Raw genomic sequence first — 18,607 nt, 5'->3', positions numbered from 1 at the left:
TACTACTGTATCCTCAGCACCCATCACAGTGTCAACATATAGGACTTCAATAATTATTTGTTGAGTGAATAAAAGAACATATGGAGAAAAATAACAGTAGAATACTTTTATGCCTTTAATTTTGCACTCTCCTGAAACCTTACTAAATCTAAGGTAAAATATTTCATCTAAAAGGGAAAAATTCTCAAAGAAAGGAGGAATAAAGACAACTGCCTAACCCCCAACCCTCCCTCTTGGCAGAATATTAGGGAACTTTTCTCTGGGAAATCTGACCAACCCTAGTGAGAATAATTAAATAAATTATATTTTGATTTCTTTCACAGAATGTCTCAGTCAGTTTACTTCTGGTGCATTTTTCCTGTGTAGTAAATCTCAAGTTGACAAGCATCACCCAAGTGATGAAATTTTAAATCAGCTTTTTAATCTCTCATTTTAAAATATAAGCAAATAGCCAAGAATGGTCGAATATCAAGAAAATCCTTAAAGATGAAAGATAAAGACCAAAATAAACACAGAGAAGAGCAACTGTAATAAACAAGACTAGGGTACCACAAAGAAAATTTCAAAAAGAGAGAGTTCTTATAATTAAAAAAAATGAAAAGGGCAATGGAAAATTCTTTATATGACTTGAAGGATAAAGTTGAGGGCATATTCCAGAAAGTGGAGAAAAAAGACAGACAGATGAAAAATAGGAGAGGAAATATAGGAAAATTAAAAGACCACTCAAATGTTCAATATTTGGACAATAGCAGATATTCCAAAAAAAAAAAAAAAGAGGGTAGCAAATGTGTATGGGGGGAGAGAGCTCATCCAACAAAATAACCAAAGATCAGTTACAGAACAGAAGGACGTGAATTTGCAGGTTTAAAGGGCCATCAGACCTCCAGCAAGAATAATGAAAAAAGATCCACAACAGAGTACTGACAATGAAATTTTAGACCTCCAGGCTTCTGGGAGGGGACTACAGACAGGAACATAAAAAAGAATCAGTGATTAGAATGGCTTTGGCCTTGTTAAAGTGATTTTGGAGGGTAAAAGACAGCAGAGTAATGTCTCCAAACTACTAAAGAAAAATAATTTCAGTCTAAAATTTTATATTCAGCCAAGTAACCAGTTGTGAGGGTAGAAGAGGGACATTTTTAGATATACAGAGTCTCAAAAAATGTACTCCTATACAATTTTTTTTTCCAGAAACCCTTGGAGAATGTCCTTCACCACAGTGAAGGATTAACTAGGAAAGAGGAAGATGTGGGACACAGGAAACAGAAAACCCACCAGAGGTGAGAGGGAAAGGCAGTTCCCAGGAAGATAGTGAGAGGACATCCCAGAATGACAACTGTGTATCCGGCCCAAAGGGTAACCAGGTCAGATGATGCACACCAGAGTCTTCAAGAGGAACTTTAAGAAGATGAAATTGATGGTCTACTTGGTATGAATAAACATATTAAGAGGTGATTAAGAACACCAAAAGCATGTTTGCATCAAATTTCTGGGAAGTCACAGAAAACTCTACAGAAGAGAAAACAAGGTAATGATAATTCCAGAGAAAACAAAAAGTTGCACAGGAAAGTAACCATAGTTACAGTTCACTACATGACATGGCTCTGAATAACATCAGTCATAATAACATGACCACTCAATATTGATGTAACCATACTTGAAAGATGGGGGCATGATGTGTAGGGAAAAAACAGGAGAAAAAGGGAGTAAGTTCTCATTTTTCTTTTTAAAGATTTTATTTATTTGACAGAGAGAGCACACGCAGAGGGAGAGAGAGGGAGAAGCAGGCTCCCTGCTGAGCAAAGAGCCCGATGTGGGACTCGATCCCAGGACCCTGGGATCATGACCTGGGCCAAAGGCAGCCCCTTAACTGACTGAGCCACCCAGGCATCCCTCATTTTTTTTTTTTAATCGTGGAAAATCAATAGATAATATTTATGTCGGCCATCGTTCAGTCAGGAGAGCAGATTCACTGGGTGTTACAGGTGGAGTTATTATAGAAGTTAGATCTCACACAATTGTGAGAGAAACTGAGGAAATAAAGATCTGGAAGGGGAACTGGAAGATCAGAGGAGTCACTAATGTATCTGACAAGCCAAGTGTGCCCAGCCACCATAGTGCTATGGCAAAGGGGGAATTTGTGGAGACGTCTCTGGAAATCTGTTGTCCCTACAGCTAGTTGTGTAGTCATGGGCCTGGGGTCTCTGGGTCAGCAGAGCCACCAGCAAGAGGAAGAAGGGCTATATGTAGAGAAGTGAGTTTCAAGCTGGTACCCACTGTGGTCCCTCAGCTTCTGTCCATTACCCTATCTTACTACAGAAAGACCTTCAGAAAGTCTTGTCCACCGTTTTCTTTCCGTCACCCAAATTTCATGTAGATTCCTCTTTTAGCCAGCTCTAACTCAAATTCATTACATGGCAGGGGATTTGGGAAATACTGTTCCCAACTTAACCACAGTGACAGTACAAACAAACAAACAAAATAACCCATTCTCTTGACAATCTGTCATCCACACACCTCTATTGACCACATTTAACGCCCAGATGAAGACAAAAGCAAATTTATACTTCCACAGAACATGACACACCTACCCACACAGAAACATATTGACCTTCTTCCCAAAAGAGGATACACAAAGACTCACGTATTCCTTTATTCATTTTTTTTAAAGATTTTATTTATTTGACAGAGAGAAACACAGCGAGAGAGGGAACGCAAGCAGGGGGAGTGGGAGAGGGAGAAGCAGGCTTCCCGCTGAGTGGGGAGCCCGATGAGGGGCTTGATCCCTGGACCCTGGGATCGTGACCTGAGGCAAAGCCAGACGCTTAATGACTGGGCCACCCAGGTGCCCCCCTTTATTCATCTTGGGGTGATATTCATTCTTTTAGCTGAGTCACACTCATTTCATATTTTGTGGTTTAATACTGTGATGTAAGGTTGACACAATTTACACATGTTAGATAGCAGAGGAATAAAAGATGACAAAATATTGATATTTGAAATTCATATCCAATCAAGGAGGAAGTGTTTATTATCTGTTTCTGCAACTAGTCATGTGATTGTAGCTGGCATTTATAACTTACTTTTTCCCTAGGACTGAAATAGATAGGCAGACTAAGAAAGTCTTACTTGATTTGTATAACAGAGAACCTTTAGGTCTGGCTTACAGAAACCGAACTTGAGTCACCACAATACAGAGTCACAGCCCCTTAACCAATCCCAGACTTGAGCCATTTCACAGCCCCAGAGCTCCCTGAATGTAGAGGAGGTCAGGTCTCTTGAGCAAGGATCCTCACTGAGTCTTTCTCCTGGCCTTCCCCAACAGGACCTGGGGCCATTTACTCAGATGACTGTGTTTTGGGGAAGTGGAAATAACCCGATTTTGGAGGACTAACATTAAATTATTAACACCTAAATGTCAAGAGATAATGATATACTATATGTTAATTAATTGAATTGAAACAAAATAAAATAAAAAATGAAATAAAATAAAATGTCAAGAGAAGGGGCTTATGAAGACTGGGTAATTAATGGCATTTTGGCTTGGGTCCATCTCCCAATGGGCCTAGTGTGTCCCCAGATTCACACCATGGATATTTCCTATTCTGGAATGAATAGTTTGAGCAGATACACTCAGCAACAAGAAGAACCCCCACATTGGTTCTCTGACCTGTGTATATATTTTTGTATTATCATGTTTATAATGTATGTATTATTATTTTTAAATTTTCTACATTGTTTCAAAGTTAAAGTAGCTTATAAAGGGGGGCCTGGTTGGCTCAGTTGGTTAAGCATCTGCCTTCTGCTCAGAGTATGATCCGGGGGTCCTGGGATGGAGCCTCACGTAGTCCTGTAGTTGAAGTCGGACTCCCTGCTCAGTGCAGAGCCTGTTCCTCCCTCTCCCTCTGCCTACTGTTACCCCTGCTTGTGCTCTCTCTCTCTCTCTCTCTGTCAAATAAATAAAACCTTTAGAAAAGTGGCTTATAAAGATGCATGTAATACAGCAAAGTAAGTATATTAAATTAAGTGAGAAAAAAGGGAAAATAAGACTAGAAACAAAATGGAGCAAGAAACGAGACTAGTACATAAAGTGCCTGCCTTTCTTGTACACTTGCTGATGGTAAGCCACAAATTTGTTCTTGCACAGTAATGCAATTCATTATAATTGTAAGTTAAAGACAAACCAATTGTTTAGGAGAGGCATATCTATTTCGGATACTTGTTCTGAAAAGAGTTCTGGGAAGGATATTTCCTGCTCTCAGAGATTACCTGTTCTATTGTTTATCCCAATTAGCATGGCTAATTGAGTGTCAAATAAAACATTCTCTTCATATTTATGAAACTGAGTCTAAGTCTTAAAATAGCTGGGAATCATTTTGTGTCTCTTGTCATTAACCAAGTGTAGTAACACTTCCTTCCAGCAACCACATTCACACAGAAAATAATGGAAATGACACATATTACTTTAGTTCAAAAGAGTTCAGAGCACACAAGATTAAATAAAGGAAATAATTGTAAAATGTCAGATCAAATCTTGAGTTTTTCTCTTATGAGCTGGTCTGAGTTGGACTTCCTTTGAAGAGAGCCTCCTGGATCTCTTCCATGAGGATGGAGAGCAAAATGAGAAATAAGCCTTATCACATCAGTCTACAGACGAGTTCTCAAGTGGCAGAACATTGTATTAACATTTGGAGAAGTCATATATTTACACATTTTTCAAATGTTAAATAAGTGATTATGGTGTAGCTTTTAAAAACAACAAATTAGCTTGGATAAGGACTGGTCAGTGACCTTGTGAAGATCTTTCATGTTAACTAATTTAACTATTTCATACATAATATAATAGATGAACATAGGCTATCACATACAACTAGCAAAATATTCAGCTTACATTTAACAGGAAAAAAATTATACTATCCATGTTGATACAATGGCAAAAATGCCATAATTTGTTTTGTGGTTATTAATGGATAATTTCTAGACTGGAAGGGCAAGTACAACATCAACAAATTTCAACAATGAATAACAAAATAGTGCGAAACTTTAGATCTGAGAATATGAATATCTGATAGCATAAAAGATAAGAGAACTCTAAGTCCATTAGCTAATGAAAGTGAGAGTCAGAGCCTAAGTCTACCAAATCTGTGAATATAAATAGTTAAGAAAGGCTCAGAAAATTTTAAATCTGTTATAATGTAGCCACATCATACACTCATAAAATCACTATCTTATGGTTTTTAACATAAAAAAATGGATTAGAAAACTCCCAAATGAAAATTTAAGAAAAATGGCATGGGGAAGAGCTTTTACAAGTATGACACAAACAGAAGTCTATACAAGAGAACACTGACAAATTTACCTACATAAAAATATTTTAAAAATTTGCAGTGCAGTAATTATACACATTAAAAACAAAGACAAAAATCATAAAGCTAAGAAAACATTTGCAACAAAAATCACAATATTATGTGTGTATGTGCATATATTTACATATATACATATTTGTGTATATATTCTACAAAGCAAAAATAAATGACCAAGAACATAGAAGAAGAGGTAAACGATACCTTTGGAGAGTTCATGGAAAAGGAAATCAAAATAGCTTGAGCATATTAAAAACAATTTTATTTAAGAGAAATAAAAATTGAAACTATTGAGGTATCACTGTTTGCCTAGGACTATCAAGTATGAGAACATGTTGGCCAGCATATAAGGAGATGGGCATTTTTATACACTGTAGTTTGATAGAACCTCTGTGGGAGGCAACTTTAAGAATGCACACACACACATATCCAACTGTTTGATCCAACTTTGCTACTTTTAGGAATCTATAACACAAAGGTAAAATGAACCATGAAAAGGTTAACTGAAGCACTGCTTATAACAGAAAAAGATGAAGACAACCTAAATGTCTTTTGGTGGGGAGCTAGTTAAATACAACCATACAATGAAATGATATGTGATTGTATAAAAGAACAGGGAAGTTTTTTATGAGCTGATACCAAATGAACTTTAAGATGCATAAAAAAAATCAAGGTGCAGATTAGTGAATACAGTTTTCTACTAGTTGCATAGAAGACAGGGGAAGAATATATTGTATATACTATGTATATAAACATAGACACACACATTTTCTTGATAAGCACAGCATATCTCTGGAAGTATACTCAAAAACTAAAAAGTTATATCCAGATAACTGGTAGTCTCTTAGGAGAATTGGCTGGCTGGGGGAGAGCCTTTTCCTTGCATCTTCTTAATTAAGAATTGAATTTTAGCTGTATCAATGAGTTACAAGTCAGAAAGTAAAGTACTCAAGTTGCCTTCCATCTATAACATCATTTCCCAACCCTGCCCTCACTTGACCTTCTCTATCGCCAATGAGTGGTATGAAGTCAATCTCACCAGTATGCTTCTCTGTAAACAGACACCAGGCACATATCTATTTATAAAGCTAGTTTAATGAAACCACCATCTGAACTCAGTTTGAAGAAAAAGTCCACTGAGTCTCCAAGATGGAGAAACTGTGAGCTGTGAGGCTCAACGACAACACATTCAGAGTTTAGAAATGAAAGGAAGCAGAAATATGGGATTAAAGTTAATGATAGTTTAGGATCTGCTTGGGTTGTATTTTTTAGTAGCAAGAACATTCCTGGGTTCTTGAAATCAGGAAAAATATTCAGTGAATGGCAAAAAATAAAAGTCTGCATTATCAACAAAGTAGCCCCTGAGAGATTAAGTGTGAGCCTCTAAATACCCCAAGAACTAAGTGTGACAGATTTTTGAGGTTCAGTGGTATCCTCTAAAAAGCAGAGACAGACCAGCAGCAAGCACCCAAACAAAGGAATTAAGACTCTTCTTTTCTCCCAGAGCCCATTCTCATCTTAAGAGCACCAACCAGTCTTCAACAGAAGGGGCGCTATGAAAATTCTTTTTTTTTTTTTTTTTTTTAAACGAAATTGATCTAGGAGTTCACTAAACTGAAAAGGCTCTGAGGGTTAAAAAAATTCCAACTGTGCAACCTAAATGATTGACATTATGGAAAGTAATCTTTGAAGACAGGTTGAAAGGGGTCTGTAATTTAACTATGAATGACATCTTTCTACCTTGAAACTATCAAAGATGAGTTTGTCCTCACAGTGGTTAGACCCCATAGAAGCAGAAACTTCTTGATAGAAACAGAAAATTGATTGCGAACCAGAGCACGGCAGAGATGGAAGAGATTGTATTCTAATTTCTTAAGAATACTGCCAAGGAAACTGAGATCCAGGAAACTGCCAAAAGTGACCCCAAAGTGGTTAATGGTAGAGTTAGATCTACTTGATCTTGTGCTCATTTTGCCCTTAAATATTTTAAAAGAAAAAAGTAAATAAATATTCTAAAAGACACTGATAACCACTGATCTTGAAGGGGTCTCAAAGCTGTACAGAAAGGCAGAGGGCTTAGAGAAGTCTTTATTCTCCCACGGACTTAACTTATTTAGAAGTGCAATAAATTTGGTGTGTGCATCCTGTGAGTTGTATTTATGATAATGGAGGAATATCTACTGGAATATCCAGCCATCAGGCTAAATGCTAGGCCACTCCCTGAGTTGAAATGTTTCCAGTCACTTCCAATTCTGTGATAAAAATCAAAGACTCTGAAAGCTGAGAAACAGATCCACTGCTCCTGCAATGTGTTTTGTCAACTCTATTTGTGCCCTGTGGGCCAGTCTCAGGGGCTGAATTTTCTTATCTAGGAAATGGGACCAGTGACCTCAACTCAGATTTATCTTAGATGTTCTCAAGCATGCATAAAGGAAATAGCACTGAAGTTCTTAGCACATAAATATTGTTATTTAATAGTGATATCTGTAAAAATAGTTATGGATAGACAATAATGGAATAGTTAATAAACATGACTATTCTAATAGTCTTACTGTTTCAACAGGATTGTATCAAGTTTCTAAATTTCTGAACATCTCCTGAAACTGAAAGCATAGAAAAGGAAATTTAAGTGGTATGATATGCTAGCATATGGTCATATCTACAAACATTCATTCTGCCACGGTTAGCAGTAAAAAAAAAACAAACAAACAAACTTATCTTTTGCCTAAGGAGTAAATACTTTCATTCATACAGTAATGAAAGCAGGACAGATTTCAACAAAATGAAATTAGGTAGCTTCAAAAAAATCAAAAAATCAAAAAATCAGGTAGCAACAGTAGTCCCCAAACCCAGGGCACCCAGAAGTTTAAGTCAGGAGTCTTTGAGGGTGGAGGGAGAGTCGAGGATTATGACTGAGAAATACTTCAGTGGAAAGTGAACTTTTCTTTAAAGAAGCAAGGTCCCAATTTCTTGAGTCCTGTAAGCAAGGGACCACAAGTTTTTGTAAGTTTTTCTGGAGAAGAAACAAAGTCAAGAAACAACACTTCTGAGGATAAGCAAAAGCTATTGGAAATACCCCTTTCACTCGCTACACTGAGTGCGCATTTTAATTTCGGCCGTGCTAACAGATCTTCCTATAAAACAAAGACGAGATGTAAATTAAAAAGTGGCAGAGGTGTGGTATCCCTCAGGATGCGGCTCAAGTTCAAACTCAGTCTGTCAGAAGCATCAGTCCCCGGAGGGATCTCAGGAAGTATGGTCTAGGACAAGCCGGCAGTCGGTCAGATCCTCCTACAGGAAGGTCAAGGCAGGGGGTTGGAACCCACCGTGGAGCCCTTGGGGGTGAAGTCTGCTGGGCTCCGTCGCCCAGCGCTGTCCGGGGGAGCCCCGGCTTCCAGCTTTCGGTTTAGCCGCGCACTCCAGGAAAGCCCGGAGGGGATTTGTCTGGGGTTGGGCTCGCTGGAAACTGTCAGCGCTCTTTAGGACCTCAGGGAAACCCGATAGTTTCTGGCTTTAGGACCCAGGAACTCCGAGGCAGCCTGACACAGATGCCTTGGACCACAGCACCACCTACTTATAGAAGCATCCCGAGCTTCAGCCGGGCTGCATCTCCGTCGGAAAGTGCGCTCGCCACATCCCTACGGCCTCGCGGGAGCGTTCTGTCTCCCACAGCTTGGAAAGGGAGAAATCATAGCTGTGAAGTGGCTGTGGAGTAGAGCCCGGGAAACCGCACAACTGGATAGGGACCTAGAGAGTGAGAGCTGGTCGTGCCGGTCGCCCGAGGACCGCACTCACCGGCGGGGACGCAGCATCCCAGAGGCTGCTGACGCGCCCTCTCCGCCGCGCTCCTGCTAGGCACCGCCAGCCCAGAGGACCGTGGGAGCACTGTGAACCCGCGGTGGCCGCAGGAATCGCGGAGCTGCCGGGCGCTCCCGGCGCCTCTCGGCAAACTTTTCCCCAGCCCACGTGCTAGCGAGGCGTCTCGCTTCCCCGGCCCGGGATGGAGCGCCGCGCCTAGGCACGCCCAGCCGTCCGAGACGTAAGTGCCACGGTAGGCGACCCGCGTCTGGCCACCGCGGCCACGGCACTGGCTTGCCGCACCGTGGGACCCGAGGGCCGAGGGGGGCTTCTTGAACCCTGCGCCCTTGCTGCCTTTGGAGCTCTTTCCTTTCCCTGGGCCCGCGGCACAACGCCCTTTCCCCCGGGTCGGAGCCTGCAGCTCGGCAGAGGTTGCTAATTCACTGATTGTAAATCACCTTCCCCTCCAAGTCGCCCGCAGCTGTGCGCTCGGGGTTAAACTGCCCCGCGGCTCGTGCCAAGCGGTGGGTTCCCGCTCCCCTCCCTCCTCTCCTTAAATTGGGACGCGCGAAGAGGCGGCTGTCTCCCTGGGGTGCCCTCCACTGTTTCTCCTCCTTGTCTCTCAGGTTCAAGGTTTGAGAGATGCTGACCGCGCCGAACTGACCAGTGCTGGGGGCGAGGGGGGGGGGCCGCGCTAGTGGCCACTCGCCCTCTGCGTCTTCCCTGGCAGCGCAGTGGGCGCCGGCTTCTCGGATGAGTTATCCAGTTCCCCGACTTTGAGAGGCGCCTCTGCCCCGCCCGACCGCCCAGATGCAGTTTCGCCTCTTCTCCTTTGCCCTCATCATCCTGAATTGTATGGATTACAGCCACTGCCAAGGCAACCGATGGAGGCGCAGTAAGCGAGGTGAGTCCTGCTCCGCCCGAGGTGCGTGGTGTCGGAGTGGGGGCGGGTCGCGGCCCTCGTGCGGGGGCGCTGGGGGCTCCGCTGGGCAGACCGTTGCCCTCCACCCGGCTCGCGCGCGCCACTGCTCTGCACTTTCTCGGCCCCTGAACTCCGCAGAACGCCGTCTTTTCTGTCCTCAGAAGGCGCTGCGAGCCGGAGCGAGACGTGCTGGAGAGCCGGGTGAGGCCGGCGGGCGCTCAGGGCTAAGTGGTGTGCTTGTACCCGGTTCGCTGCCCCGCTTCTACTCCTGAACTCCTCTCTTTCGCTCTCCTTTCTAATCGCGCATCCATTGTTTCTTGTGCTTCTTTGTCTTTCTCTCTTTTTAGTCCTCTTAACCATCTCCACTGCAGCTCATCTGTGTCTACCTTCCCCACCCACGTGCGCCCCAGATATCTTTAACACGGCCTAGCGCTCTCTCTCGCTCGCTCTGTGTGTGTGTGTGTGAGAGAGAGAGAGAGAGAGAGAGAAAGCGAGCGCGAGACCAAGCTGAGAAGGGGTACCAAGTCAAGGGGGAGGACCTACATTTACAGGGAAAGGGCAAAATTGATCTCTCTTTCTGGGACCTAAGACTGCGTGGGATTTATTGAACTTTCTGCTTTGAGCAGCAACTTGTACGCGGGTTTTCTGGGGAGCGCTGCCACGCGGAGTGATGTTTTGGGGACAGGCCTGACTTTCCTCTCTCCATATACTTCCCTCAAAAGTAGCTGTTTCTGCTCTCAATGAAATTCACTTGCGGCTTTCTAACCGCTCCCTCAATCTCCATCACTTGTGTGCTCTGCGGGGAAGGCAAGTGGAAGCCTCCAGAAAGACTTCAGAGAGCTAGCTTTCCGGCAGATTTACTGTGCGCCTATTTGAGTCCTGCTGTGGTTGCAGCTAATTCAGCTGCATCTTAGGGGAAGGGCTGCTAGACACAATGAAGTCTTCTGGGGGGATTTAAACACAACCCCAACACACACCCAGTCCGTGCGTTAGCCGGCGCATGGAAGGTGCCCAGCAGTCTCCTTCCCCCCCCCCCCCCACCTTGGAACTATCTGTCTTCGTCTAGCAATTTGGACTTCTGCACGGTTAGAATTTGTCTCGAAGTTAACAGATTTTGATTTTTATTTCCCCCTGGGATGAAAACGTCGCACTTGACCTGTGATATATGTTTAGAACTTGTTCTATGGCATCTCCGGTCCTGCACCCAGATTTGGGGGAGAGCTCTTCGCGCCCTAACTTTTTATTGCTTTCTAGGATGTCCTTAAACTGTTGCCACATACCCGAGGGCTGGAGATTGGCGGGCCCGAGGGCAGAGCTCGGATAACTGGTGGTGTGCGATTTCCTTAACCTCTGCTCTCCAGTTGACGCTACGAATCTGGTTTTTTAAAGAAGTCTGCTCTTTTCTTTTTCTCATTCCTGGCATTCGGAAAATGCTTATTTTCAGAAAAATAGTTTCACAGAAAAAGGCTAGGGAAAAATTTCTTCCCGGAGGCCGCGAAAGTTTAGTACTGACGCTCGTCCTGAGAAGGTCCCTTTCCATCTCCTTCTCCACTCCTCCCCACTGGCTCCTTTCTCCACCTGGTATTTTCTTTTGAGGTATTAGTCGCAGATCTGGCAATTTTTGGTTACGCTGTGGTCAAAAGTGTTTGGAGAGGCTGTAGCCCCTCTTACCAGCACAACGTGCGGTCTACTTGGTTGGGGGAAAAAAACCAAAACAACGGAGATGCTTGAAGTTCGCTCAGATAGAGAAATTCCCAAGACGCCTTGCCAAGTAGGTGATTATTAGATGACTGGCCAATTCCGTGAGGTCTTTCTGTCCCCACTGCCTGTCCCACTGTGGCCGAGCGAGGAGGTATCTAACGCAGGGCTTTGGGAGAACTTAAACCCCGCAGTGCCGTTTGAGAGAGGACATTACAGCACCCCTGCGGCCAGAAGCGGTATTGCAGGCTCTTCCCGGCAGGGCCATCTCTAAAGTTGGCCCTGTGCCTTCTTAGGTATCTGACACAAAACCTATTCATTTCAAAGCTGCTTTGGCAAAATCTCCTAGCAATTACCCTCCACAGCCCCAAGTGCTGACACTTAGAAACCCAATTCTAAAGTGTGCAATAGTAACTTTTGCCAAGCAACCTTTCGATTTAATAAAATTCAACTGTTTTCAACTATGTATAAATTGGTAAGGCTGTAAAGAAAATTCTTTATCAAAGTTTGCGTCCCCCCTCCCCTTAACAGATGTCCCTTCCCAAATTCCAAGTTTCTGGCTAAAATACGGTTTTTAAAAGTGACCACACTATCTGTGCCAACAAAGGGTGTACTGTGTTTTTAATTAAAAGTGGAACTACTTGAAGGCCTGGCTAGACGGCATAGGGTGATAGTAGCTTTTCTGTTTTGCAAGGAAGCTTAAGGATTGCATTGTGAGAGTATTGAAATGAATAGAGATCTAACTCAGGTTGTGTGAATTGTCCCTCTTCACAAACTTAAGCTGGTTTTAATTGATCTCATGTTCACTGATTGATTCTACACCAATTGTTGCGCTTACCAAACAATTGGCTTGCCCAAAGGAGATTGATTTAAATTAGTTCCTTGGTGAACGCTTGACCACTAGCCAAATCATGTCAGCAGTGACAGTTGACATACTAGAGCCTATTGTGGTACCAACATTTCCCCCTTTCCCTTTGTTTTGGATAGTGGCAGTTAAATATTACTTTCTAAGGAGAAAAGTGATTAGTACCTTAAAAAAAAAAGTGTTGTGGCTTAGAAGATCAGTTATTTTCTTGGCTTTGCTACTGTGTAGGCAGCAGTGATACTAGGATTGGTTAGGCTGATGCCTGCGAGCTGATTTTTTTTTTTTTATTCCATCTGCAAATAATCAGACCTTCACTGTGGAGCATTCTCAGAACTCCTTTGGCATTATGTTTAGTCTGCTCTATGATCTCAGATGCTCTGTAATATCATTTTCTTAATGAAATAAAATTCTTGGCAGAGATTAGATAATTTAGTCAGTTAAAATCAATTGCATCCAGTTTGGAATAGAGAACAAATATATCATTTAACTGTATGTTCTATTTCAAAATAGAAGCCAGAGGATTGAGAGAAGAGAATGTCAACCTTCCCTACTGTTGACCAAACCTAGTATGGGGGAGACCATCCTAAACAGCACCACCTCGCTCCTTCTTCCCCTTCTTTAGAAAACAAAATCCTAAAATAAAAATGTATTTGATAATCACTAATAGGTCCTGGTAGCATTAATTTTTAATTAGGCACAAACACAATAGAGAATGAAAATTGTGTAGAGAGGAGGCACATGCCAACGTTTTGAAAAACTGGATGACAACTCACAACTCACATTTTGTCGACATGGTAACAGTTGTAACTCATTGGACCTCTCACCCCACCCTCTCATTCAAAAGCATGGTCATTATTAGCTACTGTGAAACCCCACTGCCTATATTTGTCTTGGAACCACTTAGGATTTATTTGTATGGTACACTGGGTAGATTGGTTTCATTTTTTTGGAATAGTTATAAGCCACATTTCATGTTGAATTACTGAAAGGTGGATAGACAAATCATAACTTTATTGTGGTTTTTGGGATTTCTTGAGCTTGGTATGCAGTGACTTAATTTTCTATCTCCTTCATTGTTTATATGCCCAATCACATTTTAACCAAGGATCTATGAAAACCTCTTGATAAAACTCCTTAAAAAGCAGTAAGGCTCCCAGATATGTGATTGGTGTTTCCGGTGGTTGTATGGTAGGGGGCATAGTATGACAAAAGTTTCCTGCCTAGACTTTTCCATAGTAAAGCCTCAGCTTCTCCCTCTGTAACCTCTCATTTTCCTTAAGATTAGAATTGGCTTCTTCCGTGAAACTGAAGTGTTTATCACAAACAGTGTGGTATGTTTCTCATAACTGAGGTTGGTGAAAAGCCTAAACATCCTCTCTTAAATACTATTAGGGATAAATTAAAATTTAATGAAGAGATTTGGAGATATTTGGCTTTACAAGTACTATTAATGATAGTTTATTTCTCATTGGTATTCTTTCAAAAATACATATGTCACATGGAACATATTTACCTACACTTAAATGAGAAAACTTTAAAATGTGTCTTCTATATTACCTTTTTAAAGTTCCAGAGTGCTTCTGAAAACTTCCTGTGATGTTTAACTTTGCATGTAAATACGCTCTTTTCTTCTTTTAATGGGCTGTTTTGTTGTTCTAGCATAATTCTGAGTTTTTCTGCCTACTATCTTACCAGGGCACAGAGGTTAAAAAAACTGTGTCTCAACCAACCTTTTATTAAGCTACTGAAATTTGGAAGTGATTCAGAATAGGTGATGTTCTCCCAGGCCTCCATTTAATTCTGGCTTTATCTGCTTATAAATCCAGCTTGGGTAGAATCCAATATTTGCAGAAATCACAAGTTGGAAATGACACTTCTAATTCCTTAATGCAAAACCACCTCTTGATTTATTAAGAGACTAATTGGCCAGTGTATGGATTACCCAGGATACTTTTTACTTCATTCCTTCCAGCTGACTGCCTTTTAAACCTCATCCCCACCCCCCATGGGGATAAGCACTCCTACCCCTCCTAAGTGCGGGAAATAAATGATAGACAAATCATTCGATATAATACTTGATAACCACTCCACTAAAACGGGGTGATAAGCCCTGGGATGAAAATTGTTTTAAACTTTTTTTACCCTCCAAAATGTCATTTTTCCTCATTATCTGCAGTGTTGCACGTTCATATTTATACATTTCCATAATTTTAGCTGGAATAAATATGGAAGGTGCTAATGGGAATTTATGGAATAAATACGGAAGGTGCTAATTAATGGCTGACGAGAACACATACATACGATTAGATCTATGCTCAGGATGGGATATATACGTATAGGTGTATGTGTGTTCGTGGGTGTGGAAAGGGGTTGGAGATGATATGACTATGAAAATCAGATCCTTGGAACTAAAAAGGATTTTCATTCTTCTTTCCCAGTTGCTCTCTTGTCCTCTTTCTCAGACTGGATGGTGGGACCAGGAAGGGGGAGGGGGAGAGGGAATGAGTAAGGTGAGTGTGCTTTTATTCTTCCCAAGGCCTGGCCCTACCTGTTCTGCTCTTCTCTAGGACCTCTCCATGCCGGTCACCCTCTTTTAGAACATACTGCTTTCCCCCAATGCTAAAATTCTTAGTTTCCTTCTTCCTTACATTGCTTTCCAATCCCTTCCCTTTTTCTTCACTTGTACCCTTCCCTTCTATTAACAATCCTGTTCCATTCACCCTTTAATCAGTTACAATATGCCTTCTGCATCCACCACTTTATTGAAAAGATTTTTATTAACAGTCCTCCTTATATTTGCCTCCTTGCAAGGCCAACATGGTGGCAGCCCTCCATGACTTTTTCTGGCGATAGCCCTCCTTTCTAAAAGAAAGTCTCTTCATCTGCCTAGCGACCTCATACTCTAGTTTTGCCTTCCATATTCTGCCCATTTCTCTTATTTAGTCCCCTCATTCAGAGGAGGTGTAGACTAGTGTTTATTTTCCTTTATTCTTTCCCTTCGGGGGATTTTACCCATCCCTGTATCTTCAACTGTTACTTCCATGGGAAGTCCTTCAACTCCAGCTTCAACTTAACAAAGAAATTTTTTTCTCTTTAGCTTCAGATTCTATCCCCTCTGACTTCCCAACTACCGCTGTATGGTTAGATATTCTGTTCCACACACACGCAAACTTGACAACTCCTGTCCCCATCTGTGCCTTCTCCCAAATGTGTTCTCTGCCTGTGTGTCTTCCATTCATGAGGTTTCTATGAGTCGAAGCTGAAAGCCTCCCTGTAGCCTGTGTCTTCCCTATTGCCTATTTCATTGGTTCATTCAGTCTTAGTGAGTCTACCTCTGAAAGGTTTATATCCACCCCGGCCTTTCCATTCCCAAAGGTACCCTCACGGACTTATCTCCCAGCATCTACTTCACTCCATCCTTTATGATGCTGCCATGTTGAAGGTTTTTCAACCACGGATCTGATCATGTGACTTCTGTTAATAAACCCCAACCCTCCAGGTCTCCACACTGACTGCAGAATCCGTGCCAGCCTCTTTCGCAGGGCTTTCAAGGCGGCCCGCACCACCTATGGCAGCTCATTTCCAACTTTCCACCACCCTGGAAGCGCTACGTGCTTAAGCTTTACCGGGTTAGTCCATTTCCAAACACACCATGTGTTTTGAGGTTTTTAAGCTGTTGAGCTTCCAAATGCCCAGCTAAAGTCACTGCCTTTAGGAAGCCACCCTCCCCCCCTGGAATTTTCTGCCCTTTTTCTGAAGCCAGAGTCCATTTTTCCCTCACAGCTTTCTCAGCTTTCTGTGAGACTCTTCAAGCATGCTCTTATTTCCCCCTTTATTCTGGTTATTTTGCCAAATGTCTTCTCCTTACCATACTTCAAACTCCAGTTGGGCGGAGCTTCTGATTCCTCTCTGTATCCCCAAAGCAGGCCTAACAACGTTGCTTCTCCACAAGCTGTGGCTGAACAAAAAGTCATTGTGAGATTTTGGTTGCCCTTAAAATAACTTTGGTGACTTAATGAGAAGATTTTTTAAAAAAATTTCTAAGTTCTTTGCACATAGTTTAAGTTTGAATGCATTCTTAGATAATAGGCATAATCTCATTATTTGCTATTCTTTAAAGACAAAAACCATTGAGATATAAAAAGCCTCCCCCGCCCAGCCCTCATTCTGAAGTCTCTTCTGATAATCTTCAGAATTTCACAGAACACCCTAGTGCCTGTTGGTGTCTCTGTAAATACCAGCTGATTATTTCAATGATAGAGCCGTCCACAGGGCAGGGGAGTTTGGGGCAGGGAAAGGGAAATTCTGGGGTGGGGTAATCTATATTTTTAAAAACACTTCTAGAGAAAGGGTCAACCAAGGATTTTTTTTCATCCCCAAACACTTTGTCCAGAGGAATAATCATTTAAGGGGAAAATAAAAGTGGTATTTCTCTTCCTAAAAGGCAATGATATTAATAACACACACACAGCAGGAAAAGTATTCAACCTGCATTCTTGTGTTTGTGACTTGAGTATATCAGAACTGTGCAGATCATCGAGGAGGGATGCGGGTGTGTGTGTGTGTGTGTACAGATTCTTCTGTAGGTGTCAATAGAGGACCTAGGTGGTTTTTGTTTTTGTTTTTGTGCAGTGCCTTCTGGGAGAGCATTGACATTTCACTATTTGGAGGAGGTGCAACCATTTTTACAGAATTGGAAAGTGAAATGTGATTTTTAAAAACTAATGGCTGAGTGGAAAGTAGCTAGAACTAGAATGTAGTTCTCCTGAATTCCCTGGCTTTTCCTGTACACAGGACATGTCCAACATAAATGCTCATTTAAAGAAAAACAACCTTTGAAGCCATTCAGGAGTTCTTTGAACCACAGACTTTTATTGAGCCTCAACTTCTACAACTCCCAATTATGCTGATAAAATAATATTAAGTAACTGAAGGCTGAATAGGCGGGGTAACTGAAGTATAGGACCACAAGTGGGATCTGGTTAAAAAGTTCTTTTTGCATACTTGTATTGCTCAATTTTTTAAAATTATTCTTTGTTTTTTAAAGAATTATTGTATAAATTTTAGGAACCTCTTTTCTTGTATTCCAGTTGCCAGAACAATTACGTGCGTCTGTAGGTGTGCGCTCGTGCAGATGTGTCAACGTGTGTGCGTAGGTGTGTGTGCGTGTATGTATTTTATGTATACTCACATGGTATACCGTCATAATCAGAATAACCAAGCAAGATTAGAGAAAAGCTATTAAATATTCTTTCACTCTTAAAATGTAGAGAAACTAATTATAGGTAGCTTTCCTTCTTACCTAGTTGCTTGGGGGGAACCCTTAAAATTTATTTAGAATCTTTCAGTTCTCATCACTTGAAGGCTCTTAAGTGCAATTAAAGACTAGCTTACTGAGCACATTTCTTTTGAGCAGGGTTTCTTAACTTGGGGTCTAGAGATGGAGCCAGGGTTTTTGTGAATCCCCTCAAACTAGAAGCAAAACCTTTCTTCTTAGGGTATAGAGAGAGGATCCTAAAGCTTTCTCTGAAGTCTCAAAATGGACATGGTTCATCTGTTTCCTTCAATAGGTTAAGAAGCATTGGTTAAAGTAATAGGTAGACCTTAACTAGCCTGATGCCAAATGGCTGCTTCAAATTGATATGCACATTTGTTTTCTAAAATTTTATTTTCCGGGTGTCCGTTTCCAGTCATTTGCTGTGTATATATTACACAATATGAGCGAATATCAGAAGCGCTATCTCAAGACTTGGTAAATAATTACTTGGCTAATGGATCCCTTACTCAAAGACAATGGATGTTTAATTCTCTCCATTCTTCTAAAAAAAAGTCTGTAGAAGTACAAAATACAGAATAAGGGGGTTTTGTTAAAATCCTCTTCTCATATGGTCTAATTTTATCTCGTTAATAATAAAACGGAATATAGAGTCTTTAGAAATTGCTGTTGCAGTTTCCCAGCTG

The 18,607-nt window shown here is 41.7% G+C and overlaps 1 protein-coding gene across 2 annotated transcripts in view; it reads left to right on the top strand.

Annotated features, from left to right (window-relative positions):
• Positions 1-8,990: 8,990 nt before the first annotated feature.
• RSPO2 (R-spondin 2) overlaps positions 8,991-18,607 on the top strand; it is a 151,964-nt gene continuing 142,347 nt past the window's right edge. Inside the window, exons 1-2 of one of the 2 annotated variants that reach the window (XM_073893099.1) lie at positions 8,991-9,402; positions 9,788-10,065. In XM_073893099.1, the coding sequence (XP_073749200.1) occupies positions 9,972-10,065 (94 nt within the window). In that variant the 5' untranslated portion in view covers positions 8,991-9,402; positions 9,788-9,971. Of the gene's footprint in view, positions 9,403-9,786; positions 10,066-18,607 lie in introns of those variants that run through there. The other variant, XM_073893100.1, reaches the window with a different exon arrangement.

This window comes from Callorhinus ursinus, unplaced genomic scaffold (assembly GCF_003265705.2).
Source record: "Callorhinus ursinus isolate GAN/ISIS: 27379988/994484 unplaced genomic scaffold, GSC_fseal_2.0 scaffold5, whole genome shotgun sequence".
In the NCBI taxonomy this organism is placed as follows: Eukaryota; Metazoa; Chordata; class Mammalia; order Carnivora; family Otariidae; genus Callorhinus; species Callorhinus ursinus.
Note: the sequence above shows the minus strand (reverse complement) of the source record. Positions and strands in the feature narration are given on the sequence as shown.